General features: G+C 41.7%; 1 protein-coding gene across 1 annotated transcript in view; it reads right to left on the bottom strand.

The window, feature by feature from the left end:
- Nucleotides 1–20,405, bottom strand: part of bmp1a (bone morphogenetic protein 1a) — a 29,105-nt gene that overhangs the window by 2,021 nt on the left and 6,679 nt on the right. The window contains exons 2-19 of the mRNA XM_069699824.1: nt 19,043–19,156; nt 15,282–15,407; nt 14,626–14,743; nt 13,069–13,247; nt 12,718–12,823; nt 8,288–8,412; nt 6,505–6,620; nt 6,230–6,332; nt 5,686–5,802; nt 5,180–5,325; nt 4,866–5,061; nt 4,495–4,620; nt 3,092–3,252; nt 2,727–2,907; nt 2,490–2,615; nt 2,213–2,340; nt 1,484–1,697; nt 923–1,173 (exon numbers count right to left, since the gene is read on the bottom strand). Coding sequence (XP_069555925.1) covers nt 923–1,173; nt 1,484–1,697; nt 2,213–2,340; nt 2,490–2,615; nt 2,727–2,907; nt 3,092–3,252; nt 4,495–4,620; nt 4,866–5,061; nt 5,180–5,325; nt 5,686–5,802; nt 6,230–6,332; nt 6,505–6,620; nt 8,288–8,412; nt 12,718–12,823; nt 13,069–13,247; nt 14,626–14,743; nt 15,282–15,407; nt 19,043–19,156 — 2,633 coding nt within the window. The remainder of the gene's footprint in view (nt 1–922; nt 1,174–1,483; nt 1,698–2,212; nt 2,341–2,489; nt 2,616–2,726; nt 2,908–3,091; nt 3,253–4,494; nt 4,621–4,865; nt 5,062–5,179; nt 5,326–5,685; nt 5,803–6,229; nt 6,333–6,504; nt 6,621–8,287; nt 8,413–12,717; nt 12,824–13,068; nt 13,248–14,625; nt 14,744–15,281; nt 15,408–19,042; nt 19,157–20,405) is intronic.

The following is a 20,405-nucleotide window of genomic DNA, read 5'->3' as shown; positions in this document are numbered from 1 at the left end:
TGTTTGTCAGAATAATGGTATCACATAAATATTAATTAAAAACATGTTGGGTTTTTTTTGGGAGAGAAAAATAATTAGTTGGTCAAGGCGCTCAGTCTGCTGCCCTGTGGCTGTGACAAAGACAAGCGCTGCATCGTCAAAGCAGCCTAAGCTTGTGCAGTCGAGTGTAAAAACACTCGACTGCTGATTAAAGCTGCCATTCATAACACCAATAATATAACTACAATGGCCCCTGAGTCTCGGTTTATTGGGAAAGGGATTTAAAACAGAGGAAGAAAGTAGCCTATCAATTCTATTGTAGACTCAGAAACAGTCGACTATCTAACTGAGAAAAGACCTTGGGCTAAAAGTAAGCCTCCCCACACTATAATGAGTTTTCACCCTACTTTGGACTGAATTGTGTCAGTTTATTTCAACCTGTTTTATAAAAGGAAATTTGATTGAGCAGCCGCTCCCCACGGTCCTGAGGGTGCTAACTCCCCTCCAGCGAATGATTCATAAGAACAGGAATGAGTACGAGGCCAGGGCTTATCATTAAAGTGCGTAAATGAAATCAAGCTGTTCTCTGACCTGAGGAAACTTGTGTTTCTATTCCCTGCTGACCTCATCGTTCCAGACTCCAGCTGCAGACTCTGATAGTCAATCGACACACAGGGAGTGATCGCCTTGTGTCGACCTACAACCACTTTCACGGCAACACTCCCAAACTCAGAGGAACACGTCAGCTTTAGTGAAGTTATTAAGCTGGTGTATGGACTGCAATCAAAAGCCCCAGGGTGGTTCATTACCCTATTACTCAACAGCAGCATTGTATGAACACGCCTGCTGTTTTACTGTAAAAACAGAATAAAGGGCTGTGACCTGCCGGCTGTATTTGTCAAACGAAACCAGAGAAATGCAATTGTTAGAAAATTGTTCTCACCCCCGAGCCGCAGTAACGTCCCAGCCGTGGAGACTTGATGTCAGCTCCATCGAAGAGCTCCATGTAGTCATAGCCGCAGTCGGCCTCCTCCTCGATCTCAAAGGTCTGGAAGATGAGCTCCACGCCGTAGCCTTTCTCCGCCGAAATCACCCACTGACAGTCGGAGGCTCCGGGATAGTTATTGTCCCCAAACTGGGCATGGGAGAACAGATCCTTGGTTTTGACTTCAGCCTTCAGACGACCTCCACACTCTGGACGGAAAAGTTGAGAGGAGTTGTGTATTTTGTAGACAGAGGCCGGGGTTGGTGAGGAACAAGCTGCTGTACAGTCATCCACATACAAAGGATTCTCAAACATGCTGTGTTTAAATATGAGTAATCATAAAGGGTGGTGAGATGTAATCTAAACGATATCCTAAAAGAATGGGATACAAAAAATATTTTTAGTTTGACATGCGAGTAATTGATCTGAAATCAACAGGATGCCCCAAAAACTAGAAGCTTCAGAAGAATCCCTCTTTGCTCCGATTATGTTTTTTCTTTAGCAGAGATGTAATCTCACCTGCGGTATGGGAAGCCTCAAAGCCTTTCTTCTGCACAGAGTTATCAGAGAAAAATCGAATGAACAACTTGTTGCCGCTGGATGTGATGGGCGGGGGCTTCTTGGTGCCACAGAAGCGACCCAGAGTTGGTGCTTTTCCATCTCGCCCGTCGTAAATCTCAAGGTGGTCGTAAGCACACTCCAGGTGGGCCTCCATGTCGACCTCATTGAAGGCCTGTCGCAAAACAAGATGGTAAGTGACATTAACAGAAATGTGTGACATTAAAGTGTTTTAGGCTTCTTTAAAACATTAAAAAGATTTGATGACATTTGCCTGCACAGAAAAAGAAAAAAAAAAAAACTATAAACAACACACAAGAATTTAACAGGAAACATCTGATGGGAAATTTTGATTTTCTTTTTTTTCTTCTTTTTTTTTGCAATGTTATTTAAAAGCAGAAGCAAGCATTACATGTCCTTTTATAGGATAGTTGCTGATTTTGTTTCAGGGAAGGTTTTAATATAATCAACTGGATATCTCTGGCACAGGAGACAAAAATGCCATTAATAACAGAAGGGGGAGCCCCACATCATCCTTAGGAATACCGTAATAGTTTGGGACATGAAAATGGCCAACACAGATGTCCTTAGTGGATTTAGCAATTCAATTACAGAGATAAACTACACACAAACAAATACATGACTGACGAGTGAAAATATACTGAGAGTTGGAGGAAGCGGCACACATACGATTTTGATGCGGTGGCCTGGAGTGGTGGTGAGTGCCCAGGTGCATGCCTTCTTGCTGGGGTATTTATCCGGCCAGTTAGGACTGGTAATAATGCCGCTCACGCTATTCACAGTGTGATCACATCCAGCTGTGGAAAAACAATAGAACGGAGTCAACACGCTAATATGAAATAGGGCGACGTGGACTCAAATGACACAAGTGAGCAGGCTCTTAATAACCCTAAAGAAAAACTCAAGAACAGGGAAAAAATGTGACGAAGATGCGAGAATAAAATACCTTCTTTACAGTCATGTTTGTTTTCATGCAGCACAAAACCACTCCTGCACTGACAGCTGTAGCTCCCAAAGGTGTTGACACACTCATGCTGACAGCCACCGTTCTCCTTGGAGCACTCATCTTTGTCTGAGGAAGGACAGACAACCCAACACTGGTGAGTGTTCATTTTGAAGACTGACAGACAGCAGCAGGGAGTGAGTGAATGAAAAGACTTGTGATGCTGTGCCGAGCACTCACCTGAGAAGAACTGCGCTTTAAAGCCCTTCTTGGACACTGTGTTGTCGGATTTGAACTCAATGCGCATGTTGTTGTACTGAGATGTAATAGCTTCGGGTTTCTCTGCCCCACAGAACTTCCCGTGAAGCCTCGAGTCTGCTGAAAGCCCACTGCGTACCTCTACGTAGTCGTACTTACAAACCTAAGCAGAGAAAAACAGAGCGTGTGAAGAGACTGGGACATTTTATTTGCTTTTAATCACAAAACACGAGATGGAGATAAAGGCTTTATTTGCGATGAAAATGGAGAGATGTGGTGCAATGACAGAAAGCGAGAACATAGAACAAACCCACCCGGAGTCGATTGAAAATAAACCCAGTGCTCACGTCATTGCCCTCTGTCTCGAAGACGTCAAAGAGCAGGGTGATGCGGTACTGCGTGGGGGCAACCAGCTGCCAGATACAGTTCTTGTTTGGAGGGTACTCTCTGGGCCAACCCGGACTGGTGATCGACCCATTCAGCTTGGTGATGAAGCCTCCACAGGCAGCTAGATGGAGAGTACAACATGGGAAGACATGAGGACAAATACTTATATATAGAGACATAAATGCAAATGTACGGACAAAAAAAAGAAAATATGATATTTCAACAGCACATGTTTTAAATGTTATGATGTCCTCTGAAATGTTTCCTCTATCCTGAAAAAAGCGGATTAATGCCTGAGCTTCTACCCAAGGATTTAGGAAAGCTCTGTATCAGTTATCATAAACTGAATCCTGGAGAACAACCAAATCAAGTCTGTTTCTTATGCATTCTATCTGTTTTCTTATTGATTTGATCTGTTCTTGTGCATTGTATCGGTTTCATCTAATTTCTTTTGCTATATTTTAAATGTCGTATTTAAACTATTTCATTTGAAACACTGCATGTAATTCTCTTGCTGTGAAGCACCTTGAGGTGCATTTCTTGTATGAAAGGTGCAATACAAATAAAGTTTATTATTATTATTATTATTATTATTATTATTATTATTACGCAATACACAACATGTTACCAGTACTGATGTTACACATTCCCACGCTTACCTTTACTAGTTCAAATCAACGCGAATTGTTGATCATTAACAAATGCTGTGTTGCTAAATGGACCATAAAGTTATTAGATGTGTACAGTGGTGAAATTCTGGGATCATAAATGGTACAATACAGATGTAATGCACTAGTTCTTTACCATATGTAAATGTAGGTGCACCATACAAGCTTCTTTGTTATTTTAATGAGCAATATTTATTCTTATTGACAGTATATTCATCCATAAGAGTATAACAGGTTTTAAATATTGTTTTGAGAATGTTACAAAGATGCAAATGCCCTCAGTCATACACTATATTTGTGTATGTATCTATAGGATTTTGCAGAAATTATGAACATTTCTACAAAAGCTAAATAATCTACTGTATAAGCTAATTATTGGTAAACACAACAAAGATGGAGTGACAGCTGACATCCTCTAGGGGCTGACAGGGATGAAATGATCATATTATCCAGCTTCTGTATGAGCAGTCAGTTCTTAAAAGACAACGTATAATTTTGAGTTAAAAATAACGCTTGCATTGTTGTGACTCAAATCTCTAAAAGACTGCCCAGCTAGCACAACCATCACAGCTGGCACCCTTTCTGGCTTTCAGGAATGACTGTACTTATTGTATTTGGGTGGCTAACTGTGTAAAGTGCTTTGGCATGTAAATGACATGGTGAGCGGGTCCGGTGACTTTTCTCCCTGTACTTACCCTCGCAGCTGCGCTTGTCAGCAGCCAGCTCATAACCTGGGTCACAAGCGCACTTGTAGCTTCCTAGTGTGTTGACACAGCGTTGCTCACAGCGACCGTTGTCCGGCTTGGAGCACTCATCCATCTCTGAAAACACAAAGATATGTTAGGACCCTTTTAGCTGGCCCCCTGGCTTAATGGCTTACAAGAGAGACGCTCTAAAACAACAGCCGGGCCGGGCAAAGAGGGTCACACAGAACCCAGAGGGGCAAGTAGAACAAATGTATTTTAAATATTGGAAAGGTAATGACCGACAGAGTGACTGCTGGAACGTGTTCAATATACAGATGTTGACATGCTCTCCTGAAGGTTTACAGCCCTTAACCTCTTACCTTTGAAGAAGTTGGCAGCAAAGCCGGCCTTGTTGACCGACCCATCTGAAACAAATTTCATCCACAGATGGTTGGAGCTGGTTTTAATGTCATCTGGCTTGTCATATCCACAGAAGCGGCCCAGCAGAGGGCTGTTTTCAGAGATCCCGTCACGCACCTCTAGGTAGTCATATGCACAGCTGTCATGTCTCTCAATCTTAAAAAAAAAAAAAAAAAAAAAAAAAAAAAAGGCAGACGGTTTGGGTTAAAATAAACTGTAAAATCCATTAAAAAAAGACAGACAAACATGATTTGATTTAATAGATGTGTCTCACCTCAAAAGACTGAAAGGTAAGGCCTACGTGGTAGCCCTGAGCGACAGAAATCTTCCATATGCACACTTTGTTGGGCCTGTAGTCATCAGGGTAGTTGGGGGACTGGATCTGCCCATTGTCCTTCTTCACCTCCCCACCACAGATGGCTGCATATGACAATAAAAACGATTAAAAACAACACTGAAGTCCCTCGATAGCAATATCATCAGCATATGCCTCGGAGAGGGGGGGGGGACGTGTGTGTAAATCAGTGAATCAACAGTGAACAATGTGGATTAGTGGAAATACCTCCACAAACACAAATACACATCATCCCTTTGCGAGGTCTGGAAATAATGGGGCTGAATGTGAAGGCCAGCCAAAAGTTGGATTAATGCAGCGTAAAGTGCCTGACACATCAGCAGTGGGAGAGCCAACAACTGTGGCTATTGCTGCAGCTTTTAGGCACATTGTTAGAGCAACATGCAGGGAATAGGGTGCAGTGAGGGCAGGGGATGGGTGCTCACCCTCGTAAACAGCGGAGAAACCTTTTCCCACCCAGTTACTGCTGCTGCGGAACTCAATCCACAGCCGGCTGTCGGTGGAGATGATTGGCTCAGGCAGCTTATCGCCACAGAAACGGCCTGGGTCACAGGTGAAGATACGCAAACATAAAAATAAAGATTCACAGAAACTAAGTACATTATGAAAGGATGAGAGAGGAAATGAGACACAGTGTTCAAAAATATAAACAAAAAAAGACAAGAATAAAATGTAATACTGACTTTATTTTAGCTCTTAATGTTTGGTAAAATCCTATATAAACTGCATATCCAGTGGCAAATTGTACATAAAATCTCTGCTTGTATTTTACATATTTTCAGCTGTCACTACCATCAGTTCTTCAACTTTAAATCATCATTGAATCTGAATATTTCTCGGTTTTAGGTTGGACAAAACAAAACACCCAGAGAGGTCTTCATTTTGTGGTGAATCAATCATGAAAATAATTCTGATTTGTTGTGATCATCAGTTGCTGTCCATGTTCATTACTGTGCAGTTAAAACTGACCTTTGAGTGGTGCCTTCCTCCAGTATCCATCTCGGATCTCCACATGGTCATACCAACACAAGTGGCTCCTGTACAGATCCATGGAGGTGAAGTTCAAAATGATCTTAAAAACCAAGAAAGTGTGATTACTGACACATTAGGGGCCAAAGGTCACTGACTGCTAATGTTCAGTCACAGATATAAAGAAACAAAGACACTGGATAAAGTATAAGCGGTCACTGGCTCTTGTTTGAAGGCATCTCAAAGTTGATCTGGCACTTTCCGTGTGCTCATACCTTTTCGCCTGGTGTGACTGATATTCTCCAGATGCAGTGCATGTAGGCTGAGTAACCATTAGGGAAGCCAGGAGAAGAGAAGTTCCCGCTACTCTCCTGCAGACTGTCCCCGCATCCTGTGCACAGAAACAAACACACACAGACCTACACGTAAGGCCTGAGCCGTGAGCGTGACACGCTGCCAATCAATCTCAGCCTGAAAGCACCTAGTGCAAGCTACAAGGACAAACAGCCAGCGCAGAAGTAAATCCCGTAAAACCTCGCTGGCTGCAAAGACAGATGCTTGACTCTGGAATAATGACACTGAATGGCAGTAAAGGGCAGCTCTTTTATGTTCAAAGGCACATCTGCTGATAATATTCAGCCAGAGCCCTGTATCTCACCCGGCCCCCTCCCCCACCTACTCCAGATGATGATCACACAAAGGAGTGGAGAGTGTGAGACACTTTCTGTGAGCATCCTCTGAAAATAAACCTGGCCCTCTATAAATAACCCAGCCCTCTGGAGGACGTGATGCATTATGTACGTGTTGCCAGTGAAAAAACAACCCCTTAGTTTGACTGGCACAACTAAGTGTGCAAGTGTGCAGGACTGATTCCAAACACAATACACAGCCTCATGGAGGACTGAGGGAGGCTCCTGCCAAGTGGGGGAAAGATGTGTTTAATTAAGGGAGGAAATGATAGAGAGTAGATTGGGATCTTCGGTTGTCCATCTTGAGAACTGTTTATGCATTCACAATTACCTCTGTTATTTTTACCTTGGGCTGCATTTAGTAGGAGTTAAGAAAACATTCCCCCGCCTGTTTGTGTTCATTCCTTCCCTCGAGGATTGTGTGCAAGCAACAAAACGATGAGCCCTGAGCTACAAGCGGAGAGTAATAACGCTTGGCAGAGGTCTGCCAATCCTAAACCATTAACAAGCACCCAGGCACAGACACCGGGGATGACAAACACTCCAAGGAATGCTGCATGAATGGGAGATCCGTGGCGCTTTAAGGATCTTTTTTCCAAGAACACGTGGAGAGACTAACTACCTCATCCCCCACAATGTGCGCCACATCATCCAGTCTTCCCTCACGAGACAGACAGAGATTGTCTCTTTGACAGAGCACTTGCACCAACACGTACTGATCCATTTACAGCTGAAACTTTACTTTAAAACCACACTGGCTGGTCCATCTTTGGTGACCCATCACTATGTTTATTCATTTAACTTAAATGCAAGCCTGACAGCTCAGCTATCCTGGCTTGAACTACAGTTAACTGTCTGACATCCACTGTATTCAGCAGAGGGTTGTGTGTCAGTGTACATCTGTTAATGCTATAAATTCTGTTTACTTCCACAGCATTAAATCCTCTCTCCTGTCTGCAAAGCATAAACAAACCAAGTAGTTCGGACAAGTGCCAGGCTTATGTAACTCTGCTTACTGTACAGCTGCACAGTTTACATTGTACTAGCAGTGATGTGTGGACATGAGCGTCAACCCAACAATCATGTTAGTCATTGTCTTCACAAGACCAGCTGTTCTTTTTGCATCTATCTGAGAAAAAGCGATGACAAACTTCCTGTCCCTTGGTAGTGTTTACACTCCTCCCAGCTTGGGAAGGTAGAGAAGGAACCACACCACATCAATAGTAGCTGTACACAGTGTAAGCTGCATGTGGGGAAGGCAGGAGGAGCTACAGGCCTCTCTCTCTCTCTCTCAGAGCTAAGTTGTACACGCATGCAAAAATAGACAGGAAAAACCCAGAGCATACAGGATCTGTCATTTTGGTCTTACTGGAGCATTTGTAGAGTTTGCGTGCCTGTGCAATATCCCCTTTGCTAAGTCTGGTTCTCTGGCCAATGGGTGGTCGCACTCCGTTCACATCATAGCGTGGCAGGATGGTGTCCAGGAAGATGCCTCTGTAATTCAGAAAGACAGACCGATGTTAATGTTGCATGGAACCCAGACATGCACGCACTATACAAAAAATGTTTTCTCAAGGATTAAGTGACTTACTGATGATCAGTGTAATTCAATCACTGTCAACAACATTACTATTAACTTTTTCTACAGTATTGAGACCTCTAAATACCATGATGAAAACAAGAACTGCCAGTCCTGACAAAGCCAGACAAAATGTGGTTGGTTTGTAGACAAATTCAACAACCAGACAGGAGAGAGCACAGAGAGGTCATACTCATTTTCACTTTGGATTCAAATGAAGACTCAAAACACTACTATACATGTTAATGCTACAAAATAAATGTGAGATTTCTGATGTCAATCCCACATCTGATTAAAAAAAATTTTTTCACCAATTGAGGCCTTCTTTCTGCTGTCGACCTCAGCTTGAGCATGCCCACCCATAAAGACCATTGAAGATAGACCCAGCTGCTTGTACTACTAACAAACCTCTTACCTACAAATTAACTTTTTAATAATGTAATGTAACCTGTCAGGATATGCTTGACACACTTTTCCACTTGACCCACCATCAACGAGGTTCATCAGAACTTTAATTTGAAAATCTTTAGTTGATAACTTTAATTGTGCATTTTTCTTTTAAACTACAGCAAGTTCCTCTACTCAAGATAATATCGGTGTGTGTTGTGTGTTGTGTGTTGTGTTTGCGTGGCTGAGAATATCCCTGTGTGGCATAGATTTAAATTTGTATTTGATGTCTACTTTGTGATTCTTTCAGATCTACTCTCTTGAGGAAGTTCAGCAAGTAGATGGTTGCCATCACTTATCAGTCTTCCTTTGAGGTGGGGGTCACGCTGACATTATTTTTTTACATACAAACGTCTGCTCTACAGATGGACCAAAACTGAGTGCTTATGCACTGAGCTACTGAGCAATCAAAATAAATTGCATAATCTGTGAAGTCAGGGACAAGAACATCAGCCACATTCTTGAAAGAAGTACAAAGTGAAAACTTCAAAATTTATAAGGTGAAGCATCTACGCAGCTTTAAAAAAAAAATGGCAGAGCAGAACAGCTATTCCAAAAAGACTCTATTTCACAATGCTGCCTCACTTGACACTTTGCTAGTTTATCATCTTCATTTTTCTCTAAGTATTGGCGAGGAAAGGCCTGGCTCCCTGGCTGTTCCCATGGTGACATGCCGATCAACGGCAGGCATGTGCAAACAGAGCAGCCTGAGCTAACAGTTTAGACTGCCTGCCTGTCTGTGAGCTTCCAGGAGCCTGTTGGTAAAAAAAAAAAAAAAAAAAAAAAAAAAAAAATGCCACTCCAGCCAGTGTCAGACCAGACAAAGGGTACACTGGCAGGTCTCTATTTGAGTTGGCACGGCTCCATGCACCAGTCCTGAAGAATATCTGTGGAGCAAGGGAGGGGGGGGCAGGCAGAGCTGTGGGTGGGTAACACACCCCAGACAAAAAGCATAGGATCAGCCCTGCTTGTCCCCAGGAGACACAGCAAAACATCAAGACAAGCCATGAAATCTTGCGCACAACACCCAAGGCAAAGGCCCTGGCTTCCCACGGTGATTTACTGTAAAACAGAGGGCAAACACACCGGCTCACAATGGGGTAACAAAGACAAGACACTGGCACAGGTAAATCAGCCAATCAGTGCTAAAGAGAAAGTGCTTGGAATGACTTGTGAAAAGCTAACAGGAGCCCCTCGTCAGCTAATACAGCTCTGTGAAACATTCCCCAGCAGCGGCACCCATTCCTCTCTCATAAGGAGCCTTATTGATCTGCACAGTTCCACGAATAGGAACAGAGCTGGACTGAAAACAGAAAAGGGCAGATTACCCCGCATAAACATACTTTATGACTGGACTGCTCCATTGCACAGCTAGCTGTAGGGCATACTGAACATTTACAGGATTAAGAGGTTAAGTCCAAATCTTGGCCTGAGAGTGATAATAGCTTAATAGACATGTGCTGCTCTGACTGAAATCCACTATAGGATAAAAACCTTTCCCTGAAAGATCTTTTTTTCAACAAAAAACGACGAACAGCAATTTATCAACGGCAGTGGATTTTGTTCAGGTTACCAAAAGAACCCGGTAATCCTAAAAGCCCCCTGAACAGAAAAACATTTTGTTTGTAGGAAAAACAGTTGTGTCACGTGGGAGCATAATGTTTAATGTTCTATATCACACCAAATGTTACGCTATACCTGTCTTTTCTGTTATTTTCCTGTTCAGTAATCAACACTAAAACCAAACAAAAGCTGCAAAAACCAGATCAGGATTTGTGTGTGAACGGCTCTGTCGACCTGCAGTTCGGATGCACGAGGCCAGACAGATTTTTCTGTACATTGGCCTACATCCAGCCTTAGCCTCCGTTTAGACAAAGATTCCCTCTCAGCTTCGCAGAATCTGTGTGCTGCAGGAGCATGGCAGTTGATCTGGGAAGAGGCCTCTTCACTGAGTATAACCTAGGGCATGGGAGAGCCGGTGCTTGGGAGCATAAAAAAAATAATATATATATATATACAGCTGACGGTGTGGGCCAAGTAAAAACCGCCAACAGCTGGTTCTTATATCAGACTGAGGCAGTAATGATTATAGTCCGGGCTGACTCGTTTTTTTTGCTTTGACGTTAGTGTGCCCAGAGATCACATTACAACCACTCTGACTTACTGAGGGCTGTCAGAACTATGCCTGCTATAGGTAGGACACTGCATAGTTGGAGTGACTGGTCCTGTAGCTGTCTGAAAGGTTTTTGTTTATCTATGCAATACAGGCAAGAGTAAAAAAATTGCATTTTTAATATGCACATCATCAAGAGGTAACCACAATATTCATACGACTGTTGTCACAGCTTACAAAATAATTTAGTGTACATGGTCAGGTTTTCAAGAAGTGAGTGTAATGATGCTTCTATAGTTACAGTAATGAATCAGAAGATGAATCAACTTCATCCAAAGGTCTATTTTGGCTGTACGGTCAGCCAGCTGCGAAATAACACTTCAAATCAACCACAACCTGCAATGACTAATGGAAGAGCACAGACTGACTGGTGTTTGTCATGTGGCTTTTTCTAGTAAGGTTCTTCATCTACCAATGAATGACAGCACAACATCTGGCAGGGCTTCCTGTGGCATTCAACGAGGAGTAAAGAATAAGGTCAGCTAGTGGCAAATTGGAGTGTCATTTTAAGTACAGTAAGCAGCTCTGCTTTTACAAACAGAAGTTCTTCTGAGCAACATGTTTCCATTATCCAGAAAATTCTATTAAAATGGGTTTTTTTTTTTTAATTTCTGCTTTCCTATTGGTTATTTATCCACCGTCCAAACTGAGATTCACAGATTTTGAATCATGTGCATCTATTTACCAAGTCTGAGGAGCATTGGAAATTTGGCAGAACTTTTCTCCTAATTTGTAAGGAAAACCGTAATTAAGACAATAAAATTTCCACTACTTTATCCCTGACCATGTGAAGGTGATTATTAGGGGTTATTGAGTTGTGCACAGTGTACAAAAGAAATGCATTCATTACAACATGAATGCCATGAAGGTGCTAAAGTGCCTCAGAAATATGAGTCTCTGTAGTAGCCTAAGGTGACATGATGCTACTCTTCATCAAAGCTTCTTCAAAGAGCTTCGAGGACCATAATGAGGTGGTTTATGGTACGAAAGCACAACTTTTACAAGAAGCTTCTTACAAGCTTGAAAGTGGTGTGCAGAAATGTTGTTGTGATGAAGCGGGGCTACCGTTTCTACTGTTTGTTTTGACCCCCAGTAATCCCAACGCAGCAACAGGCAACTCAATCTGACCCAAATATTATTTATATCACATTAATTTCTCTTCAGTTCCCCTAAAGCCCAGCGTAATGTGTTCAAATAAAACATATCTGTTTCCACAAAAGCAATTTCTGTCTCTTTGCAACAAAACTTAAATAGTGAAGAAAACAATTCAGATACAAGACAGACATTCAAGTCACAGTGGGCTTTTACAAAACGTGAAGCCCTCAGGCAACTTGTTGGTTTTCTAGTGATTTTTTATTAGGGAAGAATTGAGAGTTTCATTCTTTCTTCTTTCCAAGATTACTCAGCAATAGCCCACACACAGCCACAGACCTGGAGCATTACACATCTTTACAGCCACTTCTCATTATGAGCAGAAATGGAAAAACAAGAAGAAGGGTTGAAAGGTTGCAGCAGAGTGGGGAAACAGCTCAGTCTGACCTGATCCGAGACGAGTTTTTGTGTCTGGGGCGTACGTAGTGGAACTTGGCTCGACTCATACCTGGAGAATGTGTTCCTGGCATAGTGCATGATGCTGTCAAAGTCATAGACTTCTCCCAAGGAGTCCACCTCTCCTGGCTCCATCTTCAAAAAGTTATACTCTTGTCCTGTGAAAGGAAAAAGAGAAAAGAACAAGTGAATTATGAAGCGGAGTCATACTTTGGTCCCTTACATATGGATGTCAAAGGTGAATATTGACTGGTATGATTAGATTTATATGTGCTTCGACACCTCTAAAACACTTTTTAATATAAATCTGCAGGGTGAAGATGTGTGTACCCCAACAGGTGTCATTATTATGTTATCTCTAATTATCTCTCACACATTACTGCTGCGAGGCCTGTGCTCCTACCTGGTTGAATGTTGTCCCTGATAATGCTGACGTGTTCGTCTCGATCAGGCCGCGTGTGTTCGTGCCAGAAGCCAATCACATGACCCAGCTCGTGGACCACGATGCCAAACTTGTCACAGTTTTTTCCTATGGATATGGCCTGGGGGCCCCCGCCACGGCGACCCACATAGGAACAGCACCTATGATTCAGCAGCCAGACACACATGCAAACACCGAGAGGCCATGTTAACAAAGTCCAAATACACTGACTAGACTGTATGCTTCAGTACATGGAAAAACTACTGACGAGTGGAAATAAGGAGGACAAAGAGGGGAGATAAAGGAGGAATGTGTGTCTGATGTGACCTTTTAACATGCTGTTTATACATTTAATGAAGCTTGTAAAGAAAACATCATAATCTTAAAAATCTGTGGTCAGTTTTTATAAGGGTCGAGGGGACCTGTCATCCATACGCCCAGGAGTGACATTCATTTATCTGCCAATGTGAATGTTGAGAGTGACGGTGGAAGCTGGCTGGCTGCAGCGCTCCATCTCAGCGTGACATGAAAGGTTCAGTGTGGGAGCTTGCAGGATGGGCACACACATAATGGCCCTGTGGGCAAGACAGCCGCTCTCTAATTACTGCGAGCCAAGTCAGGCTCTCCTGAGACACGCCTTGAACTTTGCACATGACGGATGGGGGCCTGCTGAATATGCAGCAGAGCCAAGCGTTCCCACTGCTGACCACTGCTGCCTGCGTGGATAATGTCATCCTTGTTGCTCCAGAGGCCAGCAACCAGGCTAAAAATGGCTTTTAACAGTTGGCTGGAAAAACTTCACTTTCATGAGTTGCATCCGCTTTCTGTTACTGAATGATAGAAATGAGTGTGAGAGGTAAGTTTTGTGTGATGACATAATGATATCCGGCTTGTGGACTAAATCTGTGTGAGGTTGGTGGTGTGTCCTCTGGAAACCTCTTTAATAACTCTAACAGCGCTGACCTCTTTTTCTCAAAATCACAAATTAATAGGTTGCACAGGTTTGCGTTCCCAAAAGCACCAAATGTTTTCATTTGAAAATATTTCATCGTGAAATATAAGAGCCCTGCACGTCCAAACAGGTTGTCAACAGTCGCTTAGCAACAAGAGCCACAACCAGCAATTGCCCTGACTGTCTGCTTGAAGGGAAATGCTGAGTGGACAGTGAGCCTAACTTCAGTGAAGTGCAGTAAACAGGGTTATGGAGAAGCTGAAGGAGTCTCTCCCCCGTGTGCTGTCCTATACACCATGTTTGACACAAGTGCTCAGGGACTGATACAGAGTGATGATGAGGCACAGGAAATCCCTGGCCACTGAATGTCTGTCTCTTTCAGGACTGGTGGGGGTCTAAAATAACAACTCACACTGACTGCAGAGAGACTGCAAACAGAGACGATGAACAATGGTGAAAGGCTGCTGAACAGGAGGCCAGGAAATGTACTTAACCACTAAATGATTAGCTGTAGATAATTACAGTGCAACAGAGACTGACCATTGTTCAATTCCTACACATGGGAACTAAAAACCTCACTGACTCACCCACATGGTCGGTAGGTGAAGACAATATAGCTCTCCTCCTGTGTCCTCTCAATAAAGGTTACACAGGTGTGCTTCTCCCAGTGCCGCATGGCTTGGCGGAATATAGCCCGCTGGCTGCCTGAATAGGATGTCAGAGAGGGTGAGAAAACACACTCACAAACACAGTGTTTCACACACAAAGGAGATGAAGAGGAGTGTACAGCTGACAACAGTGAAGGACTTTTGAAGTTAGAGTTGCTGGAAATGAAGTCACAAAACAGGAAAAATTTTCAACTTGCTAAAACAAATTTTGAACAATAATATTCCTATAAATTTCTTAATCTCATATTTAGAATGTTAAAATTGTACTATTTGTTTTGCTTTTTAACAACTATACATCACATCTCCAATCATATAAACTTTAAGACTCTAGATCAAAATTAAAACAGTCTTTTTTATTTTTATTTTAGCGACATCTCCTTTCAGCTGGAAATATGTTGAATTACAGAAGCAAGACACCATCAAACCACCATGTATTCTTATCATTTTAACCATTTTGAACCACAATTTTATTTTAGATTTCATAGCTGGGGATAATTTGTGACCTTTAAAGGGTATAAAATGTAACTTTGGATTACGAATGCTACTTTCTGTCATATACATTAAGTCATACTTACCACTGAAGTTACCACTGATGACATAGGGAATAACGCCTTCAGGCCAAACACGCTCAGGTCGGGAGGTGGCAGCCCTTTTCCTGCGGTGTGATCCTTGCCTGTTTTGAGCACTCCGATTGGTTGAGCCTGAAAAGTTCAACAAAACAGCCCCAACATTGATGATTCATTCCATTTCTTGGTCTGAGAGAGTAACCATTTCTCCAACATTTCTATGAAGAGACAATTTGTTGTAGCCTTTGATAGTTGCTTGGACGATAAATGACAATTTATCCTTAAAACCAAGTGACATTTTTTAAGGTTTTAATGCCATTCAGACATTATAATTAGTACGTCTCATTTAGGAAATTACATTAACTCCCTCAAAGAGACATTTGTTCTTCCCATTTTGCACTGAATGGATGTTATTGAAGCTCAATTCTTTTCTTCTTTCAATTTAATTTCACCATTTTAATGTCACTCACTCATGCATAAATGTTACCATGGAGACTAAGCTCCCACCTAAACCTGGTAATTAAAATAAGAAACAATCATATGTAAACTACATACAGCACAATCATCCTACTGTACTTGATTACGCTGCAGAACAGGCGTAACTAATACAAAAACTCAGCCTCAAGTATACATCCTAAATATTAAAAGAAACAGCAAGTACAGGAGGATTTATACTTCTCAGTTGATTTATTAAATGATGCAGCTTTGTGGCAAATGAATGGAAAGGTTTTATCTGATGAAATAATTAGTAACCTGGTTTTATTTGGCATTTTATATTCTGTATTGGGACAATGATCCACCAGAAATTCCAATGCGTTAATGTGTTACTTGCACATCCCTTTTTCAACAGGAAATATGGTGAAATACAAAGTGAGGCATCATCAGCATGTTTTTTTTCTTGTCATTTTAACCACATCCAGGGAAAATATTTGTCTAATTCTGGGAATTTGAGACTTTGAAATAATATAACTGCTGACTTTGGACATCATACATACATAACATCATACTAAAACACATCCTTTAAAAACAAAAAAAAGCAGAAGCAACTCCTTCCCTTATAAGAAGGATCACTAAATGTAGTAAGGAGAGAAGATGGAAGACTGTTGAGAAATATCTTTACATTCATGCAGTTTGTGAATTTAATGGATGTGTTGGGAAGACATGATTTTAAGTCATAGTTACCATTTTGTAAAAGAAGACAATGTTCTGTTGCACCTTTACATAGTTTTTCATCTGACTAAATAATTTATGATAGTGACAAACAACATTAATATGCTGTAGAGGGCTGGGAAATGACCCCACAATTTCCAGATAAAGACTGCAACAGCTGATTTCACCCAATTTTTTTTTTTTTTATCGTGGGGCAAAGGTATGCATTTAAATCGGTCAGTGCTTTGATGAAAACCTACAGAATCCCAAAGATATAATAATGCATGTCCTTGTTCCGGATTTATTAAAAAATTAATGTAACATTTATTAAAACAGTCAATTAACATGGTGACCTCTGTACATTTTGGTTGCCGTAGGAACGGGAGAGTGGGGATTTCTTGCACCACTTCACCTACTTTCAGAGTGTATAGAGAACTAGTCTGAAGATGTCTTTACAACAGCAACACAACTTTACTGTGAGTTGCTTTGCGACTATGATCCCTCATCTTTTCTTACTAAATTTGATTAACATGCAAGCCACAGTTTGCAGCAAGTTTTTTTTATTTTTATTTATTTGCCGGAACAATGTGTTCTGTTGAATTTCAGTCTGCAGGAGTAAATCTTAGCAGCCTGGCGGGATCAATTAGCACGTACACTCGTGCATGTGTTGTGGAAAAGGCTGATAACAGCCAAATCTGCCCAGTTAACTGATAAGAAGTGCTGGGGGGACAAAAATTGTGGAGGATGTGTTAATTACAGTAACATGATTAAATCTACCATCTTCATTCATAGTTGGACAAGGAAGGCTTTTTTTTTTTTTTTAGGTGAGTGGCTTTATCGCTTGTTATTCTGATTATGTGACTTATTAAACAAAATTACCATCCTCTTTGGTGTTTGTACATGAGACAGTGAAGTGGATGAAGAGGTGTGTGTGTGTGTGTGTGTGTGTGTGTGTGTGTGCGTGCGTGCGTGCGTGTGTGTGTGCAAAACTGAGGAAGTTAAAAGTCCAGAGAGATTTCAGAAAGAGATTATTATTTTACCTCGTGTAACACTTGACTACTCTTTGAGACCCTTAGACACTGACCCTTATTCTGTGTATATATATTAGACCTTTGGCTGAAAAAAAAAATCTAACTTCTGTCTTCGCGAGAACTTTTGATGCTGCACTTTTATTTTAAGGGCCATATATTTCCCATGACGCAGCCGGCGTGCAATAGCTGTTTGCTGCCAGGGTTGTCAGGACAGTAACGACAAAAAATAATGGTAAGTCTGCTGTTTTATTTCATATTTCATACAGCGCCATTTAGAATCTTGAAACTCAATGAGCATCGCTAATTTAAACTTGTTTGAAAATCATCAATGCCTGTAGTTCAAGTTGTCTTTCTTTTTTCATTGTTTTTCTCAGCCTTAGCTCTACGTCAGTTGCATTTTTGTTGTTGTTTATTTCCTGCTTTAACATTGCATGATGACATCGTGTATAACTGCATTATTTAAAAAAATAAATGTAAGCGGCTCAAAAATGTCTAAAAATGTAATTTGGGTCATGATTTAATGACTAAGAAGAAATGCAGGTCCTGAGGCTAGACTATTTGAAAACCATTGTACTCGACTGACATATTATTCTATTTTTGTTTATTTAATGTATTTTTATGTGCTTTAGACATTAAATTTGACATTTACGGTGAACGAATAAAGAGAAAAACGAACGTGTTGAGGTTATCTTAACTACTAATTAGGATATAAACCTGTGGAGGGTGATCTGGTGCAGATAATGAAGTGACAGACTGTCTGTGCAGCCTGAGGCACAAAACATCACCGTGAAATAACTTTGCACTCATAAAGACACTGTCTCGAGTAGCCTTTCCACTACATAATAATTAGATGGACTGTGTTGAACCCGTTGAAGTGGACAAATGGATGTTCAAAGGTGAGTGTGTACTCACTGTCTGTCTCTGTTGGCAGTCCCGAGGCTCAGAGCTCACTATTTAGTCTGAAAATCGATTTTACCCAATGGATATTTTAAGCAGTTGAAATGTCTTTTTAATCCTCTGTATTTGTTCCTTGTCCTCAACATGCTTATTAACTTAAGCCACAAAACCCCCCAGAAAACTGACACAGTTCAAGCACAGACAGCAACGTACAGGTTGGTTCATGCTCACCTATACTTTATGGGATTGTGAAGAATACCGGCCTCTGCTGACTCACAGCTATTGCTTAATCTGGGCTTTTCATTCTGAGAACAACATTTAGCCTGACAAAGCCCCGCAATTACCCTCAAACATGGTGTTACATCTCTCGCTGTGTGCAATGATAACATGATAGTTGTAGGCATAAACATTTAAAAAGAGCTCATAAAAAAGCAAAAAGCTGCTATCAGACAGGTGCTGTTGCTGAGTCTCAGTTGGAGAGGATATTAGTGGTTTGACAGTCGTACAGTTAGAGAGCAAAATGTCCTTGTATATAATTATCCCCCAATTAGAAACCAACCATTGGGAACCATGTTCTGTTCAGTTTATATGTTTTGTTGTAATTTTACCAAGAGTGTAAAATCCAGAACACTTTTCTTCACTGTTCTAATGAGGAATTTTTCCCTTTGGAGTAGCAGTTTCTATTGTTGTTACCTGTATCTGTGTGATTGACAATCTGGACAGTTCTCCGAGCCAAATCTATTATTCTGTCCACTTTAAACAATCGCAGGTCCTCCTCGTCCAGAGCAATGTCTCCCAGAAAGGCAACTGAAACAGACAAACAGAGACGGTGCATGTCAGACGACGTGTAAGGCAGTTCCACAATATGAAGCTTGCGCTGCCCTGTAGCTTCGAGCTTTTCCTGCTGCTCAGACCGAGTGGACTACAAGGAGGCCCAGTCGAAACACTAGAGGAGTGCCCAGAGCGTGTAACACATACACATACTAAAATACATACTTTATTCCTTTTTTGGCTCAGTTCTGTTTACCGTTTCCTTGCAGAGAAATAGAAATACAGTTGTGAAGCAGTGTCATGTCGGTTTTGATAACAGGAAGGCTGCCTGGTCTCAACTCAGTTATGGGACAGAAAAGAAAGCAACACATGGCTTGTGAAATTCTGTGCAGTAAAGAAAGAGTATGAACTCAGCAACCTGACTGTTGACATGATTAACTGAAACAAGTTTAGTCCAGATGTTAGCCATGCGAACAACAAAACTCACACTGTTGGCTTCGGCACCCTTGGATAGTTAATTGGAACTATCAGCTATGATACAATGAGACACTGACACTGCCTCAATGGAGGAATATGGGGCACCTTGAACAAGTAATAGCTCTTTAATGAGGCCAAGGAGAGGGAAAAATAACCAAACAGTCCCACTTCATGAGGAATGTGCTTTATTAGATTTCTTACTAAATGCCCCATTGCTAGAAGTCCTCTCTGCAGAGACAGGGTGCCCAGTTTTACAGGCTTTTAACACCAGCACATTTCCAGAATTTATGGCCCAGCTTGTATGCAGGAGCTTGAGGGGGGTGGGGTGGAGGTAGTGCTTCTTGAGAGGCGGATGGGGAGAGAAGGCAAAGGGGGGCCACTGTAATCCATCTCTGAACAGGAGATGACAACGAGAGGGGAAGAGAAGAGAGGACAGGAAGGAGACACTGCTGGCCCGAGGAGGGAAGGCAGATGTGGAGCAGAAAGAAAATGACAGCCTTCAGCATGTGTGTTTGGCAGGTGAGCGAGGTGGAGGGGGAGACCTACCCTCACGTGCAAGAACCCAGGAGAACCATTCAAATGTAGGTTAATGGGTGTGATTTACAGTGAAAATCCTCAACGTGTCACCTCTGATACAAACGGTTCTTTCTGTAAAATACACAAGAAATTCAATTTGCGTGGTTTATTTTGAGGCAGCTCATCATTTTTGCTTCTATATAACAGTTTAACAGAGGTCTGAGACAAGAGAGAAAGGGATCAAAAGCACAATAGAAGTAAAGACATAAAACACTTGGCTCAGGTCCCTGTT

Source organism: Brachyistius frenatus, unplaced genomic scaffold, assembly GCF_029030835.1.
Source record: "Brachyistius frenatus isolate BFR_SWC_R1_liver_20210118 unplaced genomic scaffold, ASM2903083v1 Contig_31, whole genome shotgun sequence".
Taxonomy (NCBI): domain Eukaryota; kingdom Metazoa; phylum Chordata; class Actinopteri; family Embiotocidae; genus Brachyistius; species Brachyistius frenatus.
This window is presented reverse-complemented; position numbering and strand designations above follow the sequence as displayed.